At 45.6% G+C, this 17239-nt stretch overlaps 1 protein-coding gene across 1 annotated transcript; it reads left to right on the top strand.

The window, feature by feature from the left end:
* The first annotated feature begins 418 nt into the window (after positions 1-418).
* On the top strand, positions 419-17097 carry LOC112460279 (mucin-5AC). Its single transcript, XM_025024900.1, has 10 exons — positions 419-927; positions 12647-13165; positions 13358-14357; positions 14614-15273; positions 15483-15801; positions 15888-15958; positions 16159-16352; positions 16429-16556; positions 16629-16808; positions 16891-17097. Exons 1-10 carry the CDS (start codon positions 828-830, stop codon positions 17062-17064), a joined length of 3345 nt encoding a protein of 1114 aa, XP_024880668.1. The 5' UTR covers positions 419-827; the 3' UTR covers positions 17065-17097.
* Positions 17098-17239: the final 142 nt, after the last annotated feature.

Genomic DNA, 17239 nt, shown 5'->3' with positions numbered 1-17239 from the left:
ATATAAGTATACGTTTACACAAAATAATTTATTTTAAAAAATATATTAATTATATGTCTTCATATATTTTTCAGTTCTTCGAGACGTTGGTGCACATCGACTTCTGCGTGCGATAAGTGCTTTCCGTTTTATCGGAGCCGTCGACTCAAGTTAACTCCAATCCCGGCGCGAAGCTAAAAGTCATGCAAATGGAAAGGCGCAGAGATGCAGAACTGGTGTTTCCCCGCGCGCGATTCCCGTGAGGCGCTAAGAACGTCAACAGGGCGGATGGACCGCCGCCATTGTCATCGGGGAATCGTCGTCGACGTACCCCTTTGCCCGTCGGTCCTGCTGTCGCGTCCTGTCCCCGATCATTTTCACGAGCGCCAAAACGCACGCAGCGGGCAAGACCCGTCTCGATTTTACCGAGAAGGAGAAAGAGAAGGAGGAGGAGAAGACGGAGGAGGGATCCATAGGCCGTTGCATGGAAGGGACGGTGGATCCTGGCGGCCTCGACGTGCCAGCTCCGCCTCGAGCTCGCTCGCGCCTCGGCCAAGTGAAAGTCGGATTTTGCTTTCTACCCGCTCTACCCGCTCTACCCTGGCCAGTGACAAGCGTGCCGCGCTCGCGTACGAACGCGCCGTTCTTCGGCCTGACGGCGATGGTCCTTCCCGCGTGCGGCTAACGGCACTGACAGTTGACACGTCCGCTGGCGCGCGGATCCGCCGACGCGACACCCGCGTCGAATGGGGACCGGTCGGTCGCTCTTGGTCGCGCGATGAGCTGCGAGTGACCCCGTAGGGCACCCGCCGTGTGCAAGCCACTCATCGAGGACGGGGTCCGCGAAGATGCCGAGGTGTCGACGAGGAGCGACCGCCTCGCGCGGCCAGGTCTTCCTCTTTCGTCTGCTGCTGGTCTGCGCGCTCGTCGCCGCCGGTCATCAAGAGGGTAAGTTCTCACTAGGGTGAACCACCCCGCCGAGAAACTTCCGGTGCTAAACCGCGAGTTATTTAAAGCACCCGCGCCCGCTTCGCGTTCCGCTTGTCAGAGCGCGTTGAGATTATAATGACGCTCGCGAGCCTTTCATGGATACGCTTCTCGGTGAATGTGAAGGATATTTAACCGAGGCGAGCACGAGTGACGGGACGCGAGCGACTGATCAGAGGTTTCGGACCTTTGCACGCACGCACGATCTGAACGTTACGGTCTATCGTTGGACGGCACCAGCGCGCGTGGCGTAGGGGTCTTTTACTGTTAACGGCGTAGTGTCAAATTTAATTTCAGCCATTTTTAAGCATTTCTACAGGTCGCCAGTGCTCCTCCTCAACATGTCGTTATTTTAATTAAAATAATGTTACGTTAACTAAACCATTGGACGTGAAATAATAATATTTTGTGTTTAAATAATAAATTTTGCCAACTATCTACTACCACGCATATTAGTTGAAATAAACACAATGTTTAACTCAAGGTATTAGTTTAATATTCATTCTTTAATATTTAACTGTGTTCTATCTACAAATTCATGCGCGATTAGGATAATCCATAATCTTCGAGAAAGGTTGACACGCGTGAATTTTTGTTCCCACGATCGAGATTAATCGAGCACCAAACGTGTACGTGCCAAATATTCATACATTTTTCAATCTTCTATTCCATACGTTCGTGTGCATAGCTCCTCGAATTCTTTCGTTCGTTACGCGCGTAGATGTACTTATGGCTACGAATCCGTAAATTCGCGACGTGTGCGATTTTTTTCGCACGCTAGTAGTCTTCGAACGTTTGAGGATTTGTAACGTCGTACGCCCGCTGAGTTAAAGCGAGCTTATATCAGGATTAAGAACCGGTGGAATCTCAAAATACGCCTTACAGTCGACGCTACGTATTGTTCATACTTATGCGGCGTGTCCTACTTTTACCTCATTATACTTGAATGACAGGTGGTCGGTTTGACGCCAATCCTTCTTCGGCGTGCATATCAAGGGAAGTCGTCGTCCAACGCGAGTTTCCTCAAGTGAAAATTCTATCGAGATCCGCTCTTGAAATCGATCGAAATCAAAATATACTATATACTATCATTACTTGGAGCCTCCGATAAAATTTAGGGTCTCCTTATTTTTAATCACCAGTAGCTGGAAAAGTGCTTGGACCTTTCCAGATGAAAGGTTGATCTACATTATAGTCATACACTGTTCAAGTACACTCAATTTCAGTCATTTTTAACCATTCCTATAGATCGCCACTGCTTCTACTAAATATATATATGTCGTTAATTTAATTAAAATACTATTAATTTAAGTCAAACCAATGGAGTTAAAATAATAAATTTCGGCACAGAAAAAAATGTGGTGGTTAAAAATAATATTCTTTGATATTTAATTAACAGCGTAGGAATCACCGTCAGGAAATGACAGAATCTATCCGCGACAACCCGCGCGTCTCTTGCGAAATGCCAGGAGTCTTACTCGTTCCCTCGATCCGGCGTCTGACGCGGCCGCGGCCGTAGCCACTCGATACTCGAAAATATCCCCTTGCCGCAACCGCAGAACGGAACGTCGCGTCGTTCGCGCGCGGATAATGGTCCGAATGGTCGGCGGTCACGAGCCGACCGCGATGTTTGCCCGCGCCACGTAATTCCGCGGCAGTGGTAAGCGCGCGATCCGCGATACAATAGAATTGCGATACGGTTGCGGAGTGCGGAGTGGCGACAGCGAGCGCCGGACTCGGGACCTTATTGTCGGGGACCTAATGGACGACGGGCTATCGCGGTACCGCACCCTTGTCGAACGGATTCCCTTTCCCCCCGTCGCGTCGCGATTTGTAATACCGAGCGCGGGCGCAGCCATCCTTCGCAACCTTGCCTTTGTTCGCCATTGTTACGCTTATCGTCGGACGCACGCAAACACGACGGATTGGCAAATGATTGTCGAACAATCGCGCCACGCGTTACGCATGGACGTGCGAGAAACGCGCATTCGTTGTTCGCATTCTGAGATTTCCGAGGTGAACGTGAACGCACGCGACGCTGTCATTAAGGTCTCGCGAATTTGCACAATTTGCAAGATTTCTGCAGTTACGCGGATTATCTCAGAGTATTACATTGTCTCTCCGTCTCTCGGCAATTGGATACAAAATTGATTATTATTTCGCAGAAGCTATGTCGCTGCTGGACATGTCGTAACTTCTCATCTTTCAATGTTGGACGTCTTTCGTGGTTTAATGAAGAACAAATTTTTTATTCTACCCGAGAAGCATCGAGGCACACACACACACACACACACATACACAGTCCACTGACGATCTTGCTCAAGACGTACATCAATATCCATGCAGGCTGAAGAAGTTACTTAATTTAACGCAACATTTAAAAAGCATTTAAAAAGTATTTAAAAAGCAATCCAGATTCATCTTTTTAATGTCAAACGCAAACCAGAAATGTCTAATATTTTTTATCTTGAAAAGAAAAGCGAAAAAATCGCTATCTTTAAATCTATTATTTCCAAGTCAGGATCCGTTATTTTTATTAGAATTGAAAAACCGGCGGCACGCGGTGACTACGACGAGGCATCAATCCGTGAAAGTTTCTCGCAATCGCGCGTGACTTTAATGAAATCTCGCGCGGCGCGCGAGGCTTCCTCGAAAAGGTCGAGGCAACTTTTGCCCCGCTCGAAAATTTCCGATCCGGTAGAAAGTGAAACGACCGCGGCGGGTCCTCCTCTGATCTGCTGTTCGAATCCGCGCGCGATCCCAAAATAATCCCTACGTCACGCGGACGAGCGCGGTCGTCCGGCCAAGCTCCTTCTCGCTCCGCTTCGCATTCCAATTCTTGCTCTCCTACCTCCCTCTTGTCTCTTTCTCGGCGTCTTTGTTCATCACGAGGGCGTTTCGAGGCTGGCGCTAAAGGTCCCAGGAATTTCGACGGTGTTAAGGGCCGGGCTGCGGCCGGTGCCGGTGCCAACGAACGACCTTCCACATTTAGACTGTCCTAACGGGTTGGCTCCTGAGGCCGGGACAACCACGACGGGGGGAAAAAAATTTGCGCGTGCGATTCCAGCTGAATGGAACGTATCGGATCAGCGTAAAAATACCGAACGCTTTGCGAGGAGCAGCGTCGATATCGCGATGATATTTTGTCGCAATCGCACGCGCGCGCTGCTGCCTTGTCACGGCCGCGCGGAGGAGTAGTCCTCACGCACCTTGAAACGCCAAATGCGTACGCAGATCTGGAATATAAATTGCAGGGATTGCGCATTGTAAGGGAGGATCGTGATAAAAGTCTTGTTTGCACGACGACGAATAAATATCTTCAATAATAATAATCCGACGTTAAAAAGTTTCGGAGAATAAATATAATAATCAAAAATATGTAATTATACAAATTGAAATATGAAAATATTTCTGAACGAAAGGTATTGATTGAAAAGGAGAGATGAACGTTAAATCCGTTCCGGTGCATGCATTTGCAAAGTAGTTGACGAGATGATCGATTAATCCGTATCGAATGTTTGATTAATACTTGACCCACTTCGAGGATGGTATTAGATCCTCCGCGCTTTCCGTTTTCACGCGTACGCCTCGTCGTAATGCGCCTTCTTTCTCTCTTTCGTTTTTCGCCGTTCCTCATGCATGCGATCGAGGAATTCGGAGCGTCGATATCGTGTTGAGAAATACAGGCGCGCGGAGCTCGCGGATGACCTTCCCCGTGCGTCTCGTTTCCCGGAGGTGCCGATGCCTTTTCTCTCAATCGGATCTGATTCGCGACGCGCCCATCCGTCCATCCGATGATCCTCCACGGGCGGTGGTTATCGGAGACGCCTCGCAACATCGCGAGCGAGAAATCGTGAGATTGGGAAAGTCCGACACGTCGTTCGGAGGCCAAGAATGTATGTATTAATTCTGCTCCCCGAAGGAAACACCGCGATTGCCCAACGGAAATTCGCGTTACGAAGCCGGAGTCCTATAGCTCCACACACCACATTCGCAACGACGCGCGATCGTTTATCTCTTCGATATATAGAGCTCACATAAAGTCCGCGACAGTAAGGAAGACTGGGGCTGGTTGTTACAGGGGTAAAATGATACAGCTATAAAATGCAAGTTCATCATGAAACCGTCTAAGAAACGCTAACAATTATGAAATATATGATTATTTAGCTTCAAAATGCGTTTATCGCTATAATCTAGCGTTTTTTATAGACGGTTTCATGAACCTACTTTTTATAGCTGTATCATTTTACCCCTGTAACAACCAGCCCCAATCTCCCCCACATCGTCTACGTAGTTTTTGAAAATTCGATATACCTAGATATTTCTTTTCCCGCAGAGAATTATTATAATATCTGTAACTATGAAGTATTATAACAACTGAGACATGGCCCAAAATTTCACGTAAACCTCGAATTATTTGTCAAGAATACAATTAAAATTTTCTTGTCTTTTCGTCATCTCGAGTTAATAATCAGTCGGCTTATTTCTTTGAATCTTATAACATTTGGCTCAATTAAAACTAAGATGCTAGAGATTTTACTTACAACGTGGCCTCCAGCTACTTGGGCCACACCTTAGAAGTCAATGAAATTGACCTTTTAAGTATGTCTAGGATTAAACTTAGAACATAAAGAAATTGTTCACGTAATGGCTGCTTAAAATCCATACGACTTGTGGAAACCTAGATCTTTTTACTGGCAAAAGAAAACGGTTTTGGATTATGTAAGGCTGATCGTTTTCATATACTTATTTAATCGCAATATATGGTTGCACCCCATTATAAGAGATGGGATCTTTATCATATTAAAATCGCGTACGTTGGGATATAATTTAGAAAATTCCTTCTGCGGAAAGAAAACTACACACTCGAGAAAGTGTAATAACATATGCGTAGCAAATTTCTCTACGTAATAGCAATAACGTGATTTTTCTGTAGAGAGTAGCGGTAGTATTCGAGGAGATTTTAGAGAAAGTTTATAAAGTCATATAGATAAGTAAAAAATAAAATCTAGGAGGTGTGCACATATGTTGTATTTACTCTGTTCGTCTATTACTCCCCTTCCCTCCCCCCGCCTCTCTCTTTCGCTCTGCAGCTAGGTGCAGCTATGCTAAGGTGCCAGCTACGTGTTTACTACCTGTCTACTCGTTACACTCTATTTCACCTCACGTTCTTTCGCTGCCGCTTCTCTTTCATTTAAGAAATTTCCAGCGTGCCTTAATTAAACATGCGGGTGAACGTATAACACACTTTTTATTCGCAAATTAACGCTATTTCTTTCAGTGTTCTGCTACTGATTTTTGCAGTAATTACAAACTTTTGCAATGCAATGTAATATCATTAATATTGACTTATATTTAATATGAATTTGCGAGAGGTAAATAATAGAATGTTAACTGACAAAACATTTATTTACTGCTCGACCATCTCTGTCGCAAATTTGTCTTCGCAATAATTCGTACACAAAAATATTCACTGAATAAAGATAAAAACCATAAAAGTAGAGAGACATTTCTCATTAGATTCTTTTTAGAGGCATCTTGATTTAAACATCATTCCTGATATTTTTCAACGATATTTAATTATTTATACTATACGCCAACGTGCTGTAATACCGTTAGCTGTGATATATCGTCGACGAAATCAACCGCTGGAAAAGATAGCTTTCATTCAAATCAACAACGAGCGGCCGAGTTAGAAAGTATCCCTTTCGTGCGTGCAAGCATTGCACGTTTCGTATCGACATACCGCGTGTGTGTTCCGTATTTAGGCCTCGTTTTCGCTATCACGGAAGAAACGGCAACCAGTGGTCGTGCGTACATACGCAAAACATTTTCTTTTTCCCTGCAACTCCGCGCACGTCCTCGCGCTCGCGTGCGCCCCGCGGACGGCTTAGATAACAGGCTTCACGGTATAATAAACGCGAGAATCAGGACTCTCGAACCCGATTGCCACACGTGTGATGGCAACGTGCGGCCGTGTCAATGTTTCCGCGCGTGCGACGGGATCGTAAGGTGCGAGATCTGTGCACCAGACCCAAGTGTCAGTGGCAAAGTTTAAGCGGATCTGAGTTTGTTATTGGTATCAGAGCGGGCCGGTCTGGTGATTTCATAATCGTGCAACGCGCCCTCCTCCTCCTCCCCATCTCCCTCTCGAACGAGAACGAGTTTTGCACTTTGCCCAGTTATTAACATAACTGGAGTAACGAAATCGTCAAGCAACATTCGGCAAGCGTGAGAAACCTTTGAATATGCTATTCGCGACGTTCGACGATTCTTCGATTTCACGAGGATGTTCTCGATGTTCTCGATATATCTAAACGAAAACTTTCAGAAATCGGTATTTTAGGTATCCAAAAATGCAATGAACGTACTTTCTCGTAATAGATACGCGGGAATAATTAAATCTTACAAGATTCGCAAAAGTCAAAACTGAATTTATTTTTTTATCAGTATGTGCATAAATAGGTACTTGGAGGAGAAGGAGAAATTGCGAGCAATATATTCAAGAAAAAAGCTTTAGAAATGTAGAGACAAATATTTTAATATGACACGGAGATTTCCAAGTCGCATATCGGTGAGACTTACGGTTTACTTGCAGGTGGATAAAAGAAAATTAGAACAATACGAAATCCTGATGAGAATGATATAAATAACTGGTACAAACTACCTTTGATTAAATTCAAAGCAAGTTTGTAGAAAGTGGCTCGTCATTTTGCTTTTCATGTAGATGGGCTAGAAGCGTTGACATCAAAATGCAAACGCGAGAAGCAAAGAGAAATTATAGACTCGAAACGATGTTTTCTCGACATACTTTTCATTAGTTAATTTTAATTACTAAACGAAATAACGAAGAGAGCTTTTCCCGAAGAAGAGTCGATTTACTTTTCCAACTATTACCATTAAAGTCTAAAAAAGTTTATCTGTATGTTTATGTGTATAATAAAATCCAATTTATCGCATTTTTACTACAGCGATAAGATCCACGTCATCGCATTTTAACGCTTTCTTCATTGAAACGCTGAATGCGTAAACACGCTCTCTATGTTGTTCAATTATAATGTAACTGTACAATAATAAATCCAAGTACAAGACGCAGCCGTCGCTCGGTAATACATCGCGCGTGCGATCTAGGAATTCATGCAGCATGCAGGCACTGGGCAGGCGTTTGAATTGAACGAAGGACGATCGAAAGGAGAGCGGCCGCAGGCTTCGCGTTGCCTAAGCCTTCGGTTATAACTCCGATCGAGCGGACACTTCCTCGCCGTGTCCCGGTCGTGAAAGTATATCTCGCACGGGGAAGTGCACGTTAAACTGACCATGTAAGAGTTTTCGAATTACGCCAGCGCACCGGCGATCGGGCCGATAAGTACGCGCGTTTGATATTCGATGTCGGGTGAGAAACGCTCGTCGGCGTGGCCCCAAAAAGGGGAAGGATCCGCTTGAATGATCGCGTTAACGCGAACCGCGAAAACACGCTCTCGACACGCTCTTTTCGAGATATTTCCACGTGCGACTAGAATTCACCACGGTCTCCCCCTTCATAAACGGGCGCTAAAAATCAAACCCCGTGCCTTCGCGATACGTTCACGACGCGTGGACGTGCGTGAGATATTTTGAAAAGTTACCGAGTTACATAAGTTACGCATAACAATCTCGTAACGCTCTTATAGCATTGTCTCTATTCATTATCTCATCAGTGCGGAAAATTAAACTCATTTCAAAATGTCTTGTTCGCGACGTGAAATAATGGCATTTAGCACTTTATCGATGGTCCTTTTGAAATTTTAAGAATTTTAATTCTCAGATCGTAGCATCGCCCTTGTCATTCTTTAGATTTGTCTAGAAAGATAGACGCCGATAGACGGAATTATAGGATATTGGTAATATTACAACAATTAAAAAATAACGTAGATGTAAATTGATGTTGTTTTATTACATGTAAATATTCTCTCTCTTTATTTATAAATGCAAAATTCATAAAAAAAATCTTGCTCTTCTTTTACGGAGAGAAACCCTTCGGGTGGATTAAGAATTTCGTTAAGAATTCCGGAGCAAGTCGAGTAGAAACGTAACAAAGCATGTATTGCGCGAACGACGTCGCGGTCGCGCTCCGTTTGCCCGTTGAAAGTGAGTTGAACAAGGATCTTTGCCCGCGCGCGCGAGTCATTAATCCCATTCCCGAGTAATGCGAACTGATTATCTATTACCGCGATTTCATTATTCGCGCGTACATGTATATCGCTGCCCGTGGCGGAGCGATAATGTCCGGCGTTAAAAGCATAAAATATAGCCTACTTGGAATCGCGAAGGCGAAGGCTTCGGCGCGGCGTCCCAAGTGGAATCTCTGTCGCATAACGCACGGAGCTGATCCCCGAGCTCGTCGTCTCGCAAACATGCGTATGCAAACAGCCCCTTCGCGCGACGTTCCGCGACACGGAAAAAAGGATAAAAGGGAAAGAAAACGACCTCTTTTTGCGAAACGACCGATAATAATTAAAGCACGCATCGAATCGGTGATGAATTCTCTCTCGCGCGGACAGCCCAGATTAAAAAGGAACAACGCGAAACGCGCGCGCGGTTTATTACTTTAATCCGCTCGCTCGTTACTCGCGGCGTTGCTCTTATTTGATATTTACGCACGAATTTCGCGGCCGATCGTCGATGCGCGTCGCCGATTACTACCGGCGAGGTAGCAATCAACGTGCGGCGCACAGATGTACGTAGCGTTTTACGGAGGTGGATTTTTCTTCGACCGCGGCATCCTCGCGTTGCGCGTCGCGACCTTAAACGCCCACCGTTAAAATAACAGCGCTTAAGGATATAGCGATACACTGGCGATACATTGCGCATCTTTGGCGCGGGACAATGGGAGAAGATAGCGATTTTTAACGCAAGACGGAATATTTATGTTCCTTACTATTTTATCGCGGAGATTACCTCAGCCACGTATTTCATTCACGTTCGTGGAACACCACTTGTCTATTATATACACGCTTGTACATCCTATAGCCGGTTTTATCTTATCGTTTATTAACGTTGTATTTTATTCCTCGTCCATTCCGGCTGCACCGGCCAATCTCCGACGGACACGGACGTACTAATCCAATTTATCCTTTAATCAGATTTGCCTCTCGATGGAAGCAGCCGCACATCTCACAATCATCACTTTACCGCGCGTCGTTTGCGTTTTCTTCTTTACGCCTCATTCTTACCTTTCGCCCTAAGCGATGCCTCGGGGTCGTGCGCGATCGATTCGCGGCGATGCATCAAGCGGAGCCAAGAGGCAAAAGAAAGAGAGGGAGAGAAAGAGAGAGATAAGCTTAAACACCTTGTAAGAGCCAACCCGCGCGGCCATGGTAGCGCCGGGGAACCCCGCCTTAATTTATACTCGCCCCATGCGCCGATCTATTAATCCCGGACCGATTGTGAAGCGTGGTGAATGTGATCGGCCGGCCGGCCGGCCGGCCGTAATTATAATTATCCCGGCTATTTGCGGCTGCATAACTCACGGCGACGCGCGGTAAAAACGCGACGCGCGCGCGATCGTAGATCATTTCGGCGGTCGTTACGGGACGCGCGATTGCCGTGATTAATGAGCGCACGCGTACGATAACGCGAGCACGGCTTTGCAACCCGTTTTTCAATTTTATTGCGGATTACATAGTGGCGCGAGAAGAGAGAGAGAGAGAGAGAGAGAGAGAGAGAGATGGAGAAGAGGGAGAAAGCCATGGACGAGTTACGGAGAACGTGCACATAATTCTTTGCGAGTCTTATAAAATTAGAGAAAATTTCCGCCCAGGTCTCCGTCGCGCGCGGAAACGCACGCGGCGCGAGGAAAATTGCCCCCGTTTCTCCGACTTTTGCCTCATAAGATGTCCCGCTTGGAGCTCCTGCTCGTCGAGCGATTTCAACAGCTGTTCAATTAACGCTTCATCATGCGCGCGGGTTTCAAGAGAGCGCGACGTACTCACGTATATACTATGCCGTGTATGATTAATTATCTCGAAAATCTGCGCGCGGCGACAATCGGCCGTATCGCGGTCGAGCGAGAAATTTGTCGCGGGATTAAACAAGCTTGTGATCCCGATTTAATTTATATTCGCCCTCGGACTTTTTCTCCGAAATCTCCTCGTCGATCCGATCGCGCCGTTTACGCCTACGGAACTATTCTAGTTGCGACACCCTGAAACACAATACGAGCGCACCACGACCGCGTGGACAACAAAAGGACTTCGGGATTGAATTGCGTATACCTGTGGAGGTTGCTCGTATTATTTCAATGCTGAGCAACAGATAACTAGAAAGAGAGACAAAAAGAGAAAAGAGGGGGGACTTTATCTCAACCGCCGAGGTCTATAACCGATCAGAAATTATGTAATGATTGCGAAAAATACGTGCGGCAATAGAGGGTGACTGAAACGAGCCTTCGCGTCTATTTTCTTTGATTTTTTTTTAAGGAGCAAAGCGCAGTCGAAACACTCGAAATTTATTTTTTTTCGAGAAGATATAAACTGCTATTTTATGTTTTTTTTTTTTTTTTTGTGATGTGTGCAAAGCACGTTCAACTTGCTTTTTCGATAACACGTACATCATTTGTTCGCCATGTAAAATATTAACGGAAACTAATCTACGTAGCAGATTTCTTTGTCGAGATCTAATCAGAGAAGGTGTCGTTGTCCTTACTTTAGATTGTTGCATTATTTCCGTAAAATGTATGTTCCGTAGAATGTATATTACGCGATTTATTTCCCTCTCTCCCTTGACACATTGATGTGTATCTCGTGCCTTTATTGTAGTGCGAGATGCAATATCGCGCTCGTTACGTTACTTCTCGCTGCTCTCTATCTTCCATTCAGGCGTATCCACAAGCTTGCCTCCTTCGACACGTGCACCGAAGTAAATATCTATCCCGCGGGATTTTTATCCGCTAGTATATTGCGCAAACCGCTAATAAATTATGCCCGCGCGACTCGGCTTTAAATGCACGGTGCCGCGGCGAAATGCGCGATACTTCGCCTTTCACCTTGCTTACGATAATGCATTCTGTCTCGTGCATTGTGAGCTCGGTCGGGATAACCGCCGTCGTATTATCGTATGCCGTACCTCGAGCAACAATTACGCGGAAACGGCCGTCGAAAATCGGCCGCTGAAGACCGTCGCGGTTTCCCGCGATTAACGAAGACCGAGTAAAAGTCACGTCGCTACGTTTTTGTATGTCGCTGAAGAAAGCGCTGGTGATGGCTCGCAAGTAGAAAGAATATATCAAGCAAAGAATACGATTTGGCTCCTGTAAGTTTTGTCACAGATGCACAAGCGGTTCAATCTGAGAGAAAGAATTGTTCTCGAAAAATACATATATAAATCAAAGAAATTAAGGTCGTTTCTTTTCGTGAATCGGATGTACTTACGGAGCACAGAAAGCAATATTAGAAAGCGCGTCCTCGCTTTTTCCAAGATTTTCAAGCAGTATAACTCGACTTTGCGAGACAAATCCCTACGTGCGTAAATATTGCTGTTGAAAAACATGCACGTTCGATATCAAATTCTGTGAAAAATATTTTCCTACTACAGAGGAAAGAGTTGCTACACGCAAAAAAAAAAGAAAGAAATTGAGAACGCCTTGAAAATCACATTCTTATTGATAATATATTACAAATCATGTCTACTGTCTAACTTTCAGAAACAGCTCGATCCTGGGACAGGCTCTCGCAGCAGCTGATACCAACGAATTCGGTGTACGAGAAGCAAGACCGAAATGCATCGCCGTCCAGCAACGGGGTCGATGCATCGCTGGCGCATTCGCTGGCGGAGAACAATGTGATGGACACATCGAAATCGAAGGGGGGAGGCGATCACGTGGAGACGGAAGAGGTGGAGGAGGAAAAGGAACCTAAGCTGACGTACGACGCCGAGGAATACGAAGATGAAGATAAGCACGAAGAGGAAGAGGTCGAGGGGGATGGAGAGGAGGTAGAAGAGGTAGAAGAGGTAGAGGAGGAGAAGAAAGATCCCTCTGATACCGTGAATGGCGTAATGAAGAAAGAGAGATCTCCGCCGGAAACTAGCAGCGTGTCGAATACCGATGCGATAGACAGGGATGGGGATTACCTCGAAGATCTCCCGACGAATCAGGACGACAATACGTATTATTATTACGACGAGTACGAAAACGCTAATCGTACCCGATACGACAACGCAGGTGAGCCTCGAATCGGTCGTTTCTAATCACCGTAATTATTATTATTATTTATTTCTCCTCTCGTGGATACACACGTAACAATCTTCGTATCACAATTCTTGTATATCATTAATTTGGTGTGTCATAAAGGATCTCAGATCTTTTTTCGAAAATTCTTCGAATAATAATCTCTTCTTATTTCCTCGGTTTTAGACGGCGAAAACGACTATCTAAACATGGAATCTGAAGAGGAGGATGTCACATCAGGGAATTTATCGTCGGAATCAGAGCACGGAGCTCTTGAGAAGAGAGATAAAGACGTTTCGCACGAGTCGACTTCCAACTCGTCGCGAATCGTCGAGGAGAAGGAGGAGGAAGTCGACAATCCGGTATCGTCGACGGAGTTGGAGGAAGGCTCGTCCATGGAAGGCAGTGACAAAACGTTCACTACACTCGGTGCGTCTGTCCTCGAGGAGAAGGAGGAGCCGGAGAACGTCTCCGCCGAGGTCAGTTCCATCCTGATAGGCGGTGCCGTGGTGTCCGTGGTGACCACGAAGAGCGTGGTGAACGGCACGATATCGGTGCCGACGACGGTCTCGCCGGCCACCACGGAGCAAATCGCACCGCCGCCTCCGTCGTCGTCGTCATCATTAACCGAGACAACCGAGACAACCGAGGGACACCCGGAAGTGACCACGGAGGACTCCGCGAGGATCCTAGCTTCCGTGCAGACCAGCCGCAGCGTATCGGGCGCGCGCTTCCTACCGTTTCCAGTGATAGATCGCGTGGAGCAGGTGGAGGCGCACGGCGGGTCGCTTGAGGGCAAGAAGACGTCGCAACCACCGTCCACGGAGAGCATCATCGACAAGCTTGACTGGGCGCAATCCAAGCTATCCAGCGATCTCTTGCCGGCGGCTATCCTGGGCACCGGTGGCTTCCGAAACGCCGGCAACACGTTGCAACTGGACGTATTAGCCGAGCGCGATCGCACGACGACGACGACGACTCGCAGGAGTTTCACTACCACAGCCAAGACGCCGGTTATCAGCAAGTTTATCCCACGACGTTACAACGACAAAAAATTGAACAACACTAGCACCAGCACGGCGAAGCCGCGATTTGAAACCACGCTCGACTCCCTGGAAGGTTTGCTGCCTCGAACGTACGTGTCGAGAGGAACCACCCCAAGTGCGGTTTCCAAGATAACTTTCAGGTTGGATATGTCGCATAAATTTTTGAAAGGATTAAAAGATGTAAAATTTGCGAGTGTAATATATATTTATCTATAGTCGCATATCAGATAAATAATAATTGGCGGAAATGAGTTTTATCCACATATAAATTTTTGAATTATCAGTAACAAGAACGACAAAGTACGCTTATTAGACTTTGCAATTGTATTGATGAATCAAGATTCAATTGATAGTTAAAAAAGTTACCAATGATAGTTATTGTCATTTTTCTTTCAGATGGCCTTCTTCGAAACCGACGTCCACGGAAGCAGCAGAGACAAAGACCACATCGACGACACCACGAACGAAACCTAAAGCCAGCATTGTCGTCCAAGATATTAGCGCATTCCTACCGCCAGGATACAAGCTAAAAAAAGAAGAGATAGCTGCCACGGAGAGTTCCCTCCTCAGTGAAATCCTCGCCAAATCCAAGGTCGACATTTCGTTTCTCCTACCACCTGGCTATGACAAAAAGAAGGTTGAGGAAGAATCCAAGTCAAAAGATACTACTACTACTACTACGACGACGACAACAACAACGACAACAACAGCGAAAAGTACAAACGTCTCTCCAGAAAAGATCGCCCCGTCTATCCAAGATCTCTTCGCGTCTTCCAAATTCGATATCTCCGCCTTATTACCTAAGGATTACGAACAAAAGAAGGACCTTGAGCCGGACAGCAAACCTACTGGCGACGCGAACAGCGAGCAGAATGTAACGGTCACAGAACGAACCGATTCCGAGCCTACCACGAAGAAAGCCAGTGGCTTGAAAATCGTGTTTCCCAGCAGACCAGGCGGTCGAAAGCCGATTCACAAAATAACCACTCCGCAAACTCCACGTGGGGACGGTCCAGGCGCGGTGACGCCAAAAATACAAAAGGGATGGCCGACTCGGTAAGTCAGTCTTACAACGTTACACCTTAATTATTATTAAAAGAATAGCTCTTCTTTTAGTGATCTCTTCAGAAATTAAATTCGGAAACGTCTTTTGTTCACATTCATTATGAATTACAATTTTTCGTTCGTCAAGAATCATGTTACAAAGTAGTGCAAAATAGTATCGTATCTAATAACAATCGTGCTAAGAGAGAGACAAATTTCAGAGCTACTACGGAGTTTACCGGATGGCCAACTCCGTCCACCACGCCGATCTCTATCGAGAAGTTACTGGAAGCAGCGCGCACGGCTACGGTAGCATCGGTGAACATATCGCTCATTCCTAGCACGAACGAGATTTCGAGCACGTCGTCGACATCGACGACGACGACGACGACACCGAGGCCGACAACTCCTGGCGTGTGCGACGACGAGTGCGAGGTCGCCGGGACGATACGTATCATTGGAAACGCGACGTGGGTGCCAGAACTGCTCGATCGGAACACTCGCGAATGGCAAGAACTTGCGAATCACGTGGAACGAGAGGTACACCTTTGGCTAAGCTTCCCATTAACTTTACGAAACATGTTTGTCACATTTAAATCATACATATATATATATTTTTTTTTCAGATGAATTTTATATTCTCGAAATCCAGCGTTTTAATGACGTGGTACAAAAAGATAAGGATTGACTCCTTCAGGTAATCTTTTATAATTTAGAGCAATGGTGTCAAAAAATAAGCATGGAAGATAATTTTAGAAGTGTAATCATTATTTGCACAAATAGTAGATTCTTATTGTCGCATAGAATTTTTTGCGAATCGTACATTAGACATCACTATATCATACTTTAATCGATTTCGTATCAAGTCTCAGCAAAGATATAATGGTTCACTTTCAGTCAAGGCAGCATCCTAGTAGACTACTTTGTCGAGCTAAACAATTTACAGCAGAAAGTGAACACGCAGGAACTTAAAGTGATTTTCCACGACTCGCTCAGGACATACAACGCCAATCGGTGGAATGAAACGACCACGAAAGGTCCATTAAGAATGGGAATGTTTACTATCGATCCTAAGTACACTGATTTCGTAGGTATGTTATCAAAATTTTCTTTCTCTTTAATATTTTAATTGTTAATTATACCTACATGTATTATTTTTCTTTACAGTCATACCTAAAGTAAATATGCCACAATATATCGAGAAAGATGATAGATTGATACCTCAATGGGCGATCGCGGTAATAGTGATAGGTGTCGGAGGTTTACTATTTATTATCGTGTTTGGTGTGTCTGTGGTAAGTGTCAAGCGTGCTCAACATCTTGGCGCAGTCATACAATCAGAGATAATGAATGACGTCACTTTCCAGCTCGTCAACAGACAAAGCGGATCGAAGCTGAAGCCGACCATGTCCACCATTTACGAGGAAGAAGTGGCTAAGCACACGTCGAGTCACAGATCGAGCGACTACTCAAAGCCGGTGCACACAATATGGACCGATCCCGACGTCTCTTGGAACGACAAGTCCTTCGAATCGACTTCTAACAAGGTGAATGAACGCGCGACGCACGGTCATAAGACGCGTGCATATCGGACGTACGGTGCTTACCCTGGACTCGTCCCTTTTTCAGATTCTGGTTGACAAATCCTTCCACGATAACAAGAAATACAATATGTACGACAGTTGGCGATCTGAGTGGAACGGTTATTATTACAATCCCTCGCACACGAGCAGCAAGTACGGTTACGACAGTACCATGAACCTGTCGACCCGTCACCATCCTGATTACGACACGAATTTCTAAACGGCCAATAAACTGCAATTTCTTCTATCAATACCGAGATTTCACTTAATTTATTCGGCGCCTTAGGTAAGCTACGAGACCCATTGGAATATTTGCTCTATTCTTCAACGATGCGCGTTCACCTCGTGATACGAGATCATCGATATATTTACATTTATATTTTAAACATATGGAT

Source organism: Temnothorax curvispinosus, unplaced genomic scaffold, assembly GCF_003070985.1.
Source record: "Temnothorax curvispinosus isolate PA1 unplaced genomic scaffold, ASM307098v1 QBEX01010444.1, whole genome shotgun sequence".
Taxonomy (NCBI): domain Eukaryota; kingdom Metazoa; phylum Arthropoda; class Insecta; order Hymenoptera; family Formicidae; genus Temnothorax; species Temnothorax curvispinosus.
This window is presented reverse-complemented; position numbering and strand designations above follow the sequence as displayed.